General features: G+C 39.0%; 1 protein-coding gene across 1 annotated transcript; it reads left to right on the top strand.

The window, feature by feature from the left end:
• Positions 1-1,302: 1,302 nt before the first annotated feature.
• Positions 1,303-2,244, top strand: LOC309390000 (olfactory receptor 9G4-like; the record flags this gene model as incomplete). Its single annotated transcript, XM_081949025.1, has 1 exon — positions 1,303-2,244. The coding sequence occupies one exon, from the start codon at positions 1,303-1,305 to the stop codon at positions 2,242-2,244; it is 942 nt and encodes a 313-aa protein (XP_081805151.1).
• Between the last annotated feature and the right edge of the window lie 2,931 nt (positions 2,245-5,175).

Genomic DNA, 5,175 nt, shown 5'->3' with positions numbered 1-5,175 from the left:
GTACAGAAACTCAGACTTAGTCCAGTTGGAGCCTGACAAAACTTTATTTTTTATAAAATCCACATGAAACCTAATTGGTCACCAGAAAGGATAAACTGCAAAAACCAACACAGATCAATAAAAGGAAGAACCAGGGATAAAGGGAAAGGAAAGGAATGTAAAGCAACATTTTATGAAAATACCTTATAATGTGTATGAATATTAGAACTAGTTAAGTTGGGTAACTGCTCTGTATGTGGTGTGAGACAAAAATAATTTTTAAATATATTTTAGTAAGGTAGTAATGTAATATATATTATTATTAGAATTATAGAGTACTGTATTTTTCAGAGTATAAGACACACCTTTTTCCCTCAAAAAAGAAGCTGAAAATTTGGGTGTATCTTATACACTGAATACAGCAGTTTTTTGCCTCCCGAAATCCCGTACCCTTCACCAAAATGGCCGTGCATAGCCTCTAAGAAGCTTTCAGAGTGCTCCTATGGGCTGTGGAGGGCAGAAATGAGCAAAAAATGAGCCGTATTTTTGCTCAATTTTGCTCCCCAAGCCCCCAGGAGTACTTTACAAGCCTCCTAAAATCTATTCATGCAATTTTTTTGAAAGAAAATGGGCCCGTTTTTGCAAAAACCAGACCATTTTGGGAGGTCTGCAGAATGCAAAAACTTTTTTAAAAAATTTGCCCCTTCAAAATCTTGGTGTGTCTTATACTCCGGTGTGTCTTATACTCTGAAAAAATATGGTAGTTTGTAAATTAGATAAACAGAAGTTGTATAAGGGCATCATTAAATATGTATTAAAATGTGATTAACAGTGAAAAGCTGGATTAAGTAATTTGATAAATGCTTGAAAGATCATGATTGCTGCTAGAAGTGCATATTAAAATGTTGAATAATGAAAAAAGGAAGGATCATGTCTTTGAATATTAGAATGATAGGGAAAGGGGGAAAAGGGTAGTGGTAAAATAGAGGTATAAATAGGGGAGGGGAAATAGCAAAAAAAGATGTTAAGATGATACAATGTAAGGTAGAACTATGAGAAGATTTAGAATTGAAGATGATAGTAGAAATTAGGTGTTAGTGAAACTAAAATGAAAATGAAATGTAATTACTAGGAATAAAACTGTTATGTTTATTGGTATTGAACTGTATGACACCCAGGAATCAAACCATTCACTCAATGAGATATATAAAAATAAAAATAAACTATATTAAAAAAACTAATCATAGCATGAATTTAATCTTCAGAGCTGAAAACAAAAAAAAATGTTTTTCTTTCCTGTATAAACAGGTTATGCTGGTAAAAATGAAGAAAGTGGAAGGCAATCAGACACTGGTTACTGAATTTGTTTTGGTTGGGTTTGCAACAGACCCATTTCTAAGAATTATCTTCTTTGTGCTGTTCTTGGCCTCCTACGTCATAACTCTGACTGGGAACCTTGGTCTCATGTCCTTAATCTACCTGGACTCCCGTTTGCACACACCCATGTACTTCTTTGTGGGCAGCCTTTCCTTCCTGGACGTCTGGTACTCTACAGTCTACACTCCTCGGATCTTGTCTGACTGTGTGTCCTCAAACAACCACATGTCCCTTGCTGGTTGTGCAGCCCAGTTCTTCTTCTCTGCTGGCTTGGCCTATAGTGAATGCTTCCTATTGGCCTTCATGGCCTATGACCGCTTTGTGGCCATCTGCAACCCACTCCTTTATGCCACTGCCATGCCCAAGAAACTCTGTGTCCAGCTAGTGGCAGGAGCTTATGTAGCAGGCTTTGCCAATGCCATTGCACACACTGGTAACATCTTCCGCTTACGATTCTGTGACAACAATGTAATTAACCATTATTTTTGTGATGCACCACCACTTGTGAAGATGGCCTGTGATGACACACAACTGTATGAACTTATTCAGAATTCTATCATAGGCTGCAATGTACTGGCAACCACAGCTGTGATCCTGAGCTCCTACATTGGCATTGGGGCAGCCATAGTCCGCATCCGCTCAGCCACAGGAAGACGCAAAGCCTTCTTCACTTGTTCAGCTCACCTGGTCTCAGTCACTCTCTTCTATGGCTCCATTCTCATCATGTATTCCAGATCGAACTCTCAACACACTCCAAATTGGGACAAGGCAAATGCATTGTTCTATACGGTAGTCAACCCTCTGGTCAACCCTTTCATTTATAGTTTACGCAACAAAGATGTGAAGGCAGCCTTCAAGAAAGTCTGGGTGAGATTAACAGCACCCTAATGAACATCACAAACATATTCTTTATTCAAATTTGTTTGCAGTTGCAGAAATTAATTTATAGTCTCTAATCTAAGCCTTCCTTCCTTCCTTCCTTCCTTCCTTCCTTCCATCCATCCATCCATCCATCCATCCATCCATCCATCCATCCATGGTATATAATCAGAGAAGCTGGAAATCAGAATAAAATCATTCGTCAGAAAGAAGCAGAAAGATAAATATTTGGGTTTGGGAAAAACAATTTGGGATTAAAGAAGTACCTTCTTCCTCTCAATCTACTAATTTGGAAATTGATGCAGTGCATTTCTCAATGCCATGTTCACATGCATTTATCCACTTCTGGAATCAGAAAGAAAAATACGCTGGCATGAAGTTCACTGTTGCAACATCTATCCTGCCTTACCAATATGGCTGGCAAGTGGTAATGTTCTTATAAGCCAGCAGTTGATAGATTCCCCCTCTTTCATTTCCTTTTTCACCAAGTGTCATCTCTTGGAAGGAAAGACAACCATCAATTGCTCTCTTTAGTGGCTTTTTGACTGTGGTTAGGTCATTATAAATTGGAACCTGGATTACCTACCCTGTTCCCCCCCCCCCCCAAAAAAAAGACACAACTGAAAAATAAGCCCTAGCATGACTTTTTCAGGATGCTCGTAATATAAGCCCTACTCCAGAAATAAATTAAGATCGTCAGCCAGACAGATGCATTTAGTACTGTATTTCGCTGAAAATAAGACCTAACCAGAATACAAGTCCTAATGCATCTTTTGGAGAAAAAAATAACATAAGACCTGGTCTTATTTTCAGCAAAATGTGGTACAATTAGCCAACTTTTCAAGTTGCCAACCCAGCAGAGAAGAAGATGATAGACCTACAATGGTGCTTCTTCTCTTATATATTTGGTAAGTCTCATATAGTCCTCACTTAGCTTTTCTTCTCACAACTGATTGTCAAGCCTGTCAGATGTAGCCTCACACTTGTCTACATTCCCATTTTTTATGAAAAGAAATTCCAGTTGTTCAGAAGTGGTTTGGTTTCCAGAAGCAGCTCCATGCATCATGTGCTTGGAGGCTATTTCTTTCCCCTTTCTCCAAAAGAAAGGAGTCAATCCAGCCTCTGAAAAGGCCTTTTGCTGACCCACTGGATGGAAATGAGGTCCTTCAGTGGCACCCGCAAGGGGAGAAGACCTGTTAGGTAAGCTCTCTGTTAGGAGAGCAAGTGTGCAAAGAAGCGTAATTAGAGTGGTGTGGAAGAACACACACAAACCAGCATACAGGGACATCGAACAGTAAAAGTAATAGTATTTTACTTTTGTGGAAAATAGAGGTATTCAGAGTTCAATTTACACACAGTTCAGTCAGTCAGTTCTCAGTGTTCTCAGTTAAGGAGTGATCCATCAAACACAGTCCAGTATCATATAATCAGTTCAGCACACAAAGTCGCTAACAGTAACAAAACTCACAGTAACTCACGATACATCTACAAGCAGTATCCACCGATCAGCATCTAACAGAGAGCTAACAGTCATTCTGGCTCCATCTTATGGCTGCTTGAGGTAACAGCAACCAATCCCATTACAGTATATATTGCTGACCCAACCGTTAGCTTACATTCCTAACAAGACCCATTCTTTGAGGCATAGAAAAGTCTTTCAAAGTGGTACACTGCTTAGAGAACACTACCGGGCACCCTCCTTTGTTTTTGCTTGTGTATAAGTGTTGTGATTCCTGGAATGGCCCAAATGGTAGACAGAATAGTGCAGCTAACTTCAAGTAATCAATTTGGACTCTCACTAAAATCCTTCTGCTTCTTTCTTTTCCCCAATCTTATAAAGAATCCTTTTTTGGATTTTCTGCTAGGATCATGCTTGATTATTCTGGTGCAATCTGGGGAGGGAAGCTGCACCTCAGTCATAAACTTTGGGAAAAATAAAACAGAACAACTTTTTTTAAAAAATGTGGAAACAAGCATAGTTCTCTGCACAAAGAATGGAGTCTAACAATAAAGCCAAGTTATAGCTTGAGTACTCTGAAATGCCAGAGGGTTACATGGATGAGAGAAAAGTCAGAGAAGATACAAGAAATCTTCAAGTGCTGTTATTTTCTGGAGGATTTCAAGGTATGGGGGGGCCTTCAGAAAGATGAAAGGCTTTTCAGTGTTCTAAAGAGGTGATGGTAATTTTAGAAGTTAGGCCAGCAATGCCTGAGGCTGAACAAGGAGTTTGAACACATCACAAAATTAAAAGGTTAAATGCTGAAGATATCACAGAACAGAGTAACTAATTTCACCTGTGTGGTAGAGATGTGCACATTATTATAGTGGAGATTTTAAAGGTACCCCATACTGCTCCAGTTTTGTGAAATCCATTAATTCTGTCTTTCACAACATGGTGTCTATTTACTGTGATAGGACTCTAGTTCTCTACCAGAGAGCCCAGGTCTTCATTCTCTGCTATTTTGAAATAACTTTATTTTGGGGTGGTGGTGGTGGAATTGTCCTCCAATGTATTGTGTTGAGGTTAAAGACATTTTAAGGTGACTTAGCATCTTTGGAACCAGAATTCCAAAATTCTCCTATGTGCACATAGAGTACATGGAAACAATTCATTTCATGGGTTCGTGATGGGGCTTATGCCTACTGAAGTCCATAAAACTAAACATAGGCCTCTATTCTCCCTTTAACAAAAGCCACAGATCCTGTGAAAGATCATCAGGCATGTCAAAACAGAAGAGGCATTAATGTTAGCAAGAAAAATCAAGGCTCAAATCCCAGTTATATTGCAAATTAACCTCTCCACTTTTTAGTGGTTGCAAGTTTAGGGTTGCATTAACCAAGTGATGAAAAAGCAACAGGCTAAAACCACAGCAAAGAAAGCAAAAGAAAACTGTTAGATATTAACATATATCAAGATAAGTCTTCCCTCAGGTCCGCTCC

This window comes from Natrix helvetica, assembly GCF_964273705.1.
Source record: "Natrix helvetica genome assembly, chromosome: 1".
NCBI classification, from domain to species: Eukaryota; Metazoa; Chordata; class Lepidosauria; order Squamata; family Natricidae; genus Natrix; species Natrix helvetica.
This window is presented reverse-complemented; position numbering and strand designations above follow the sequence as displayed.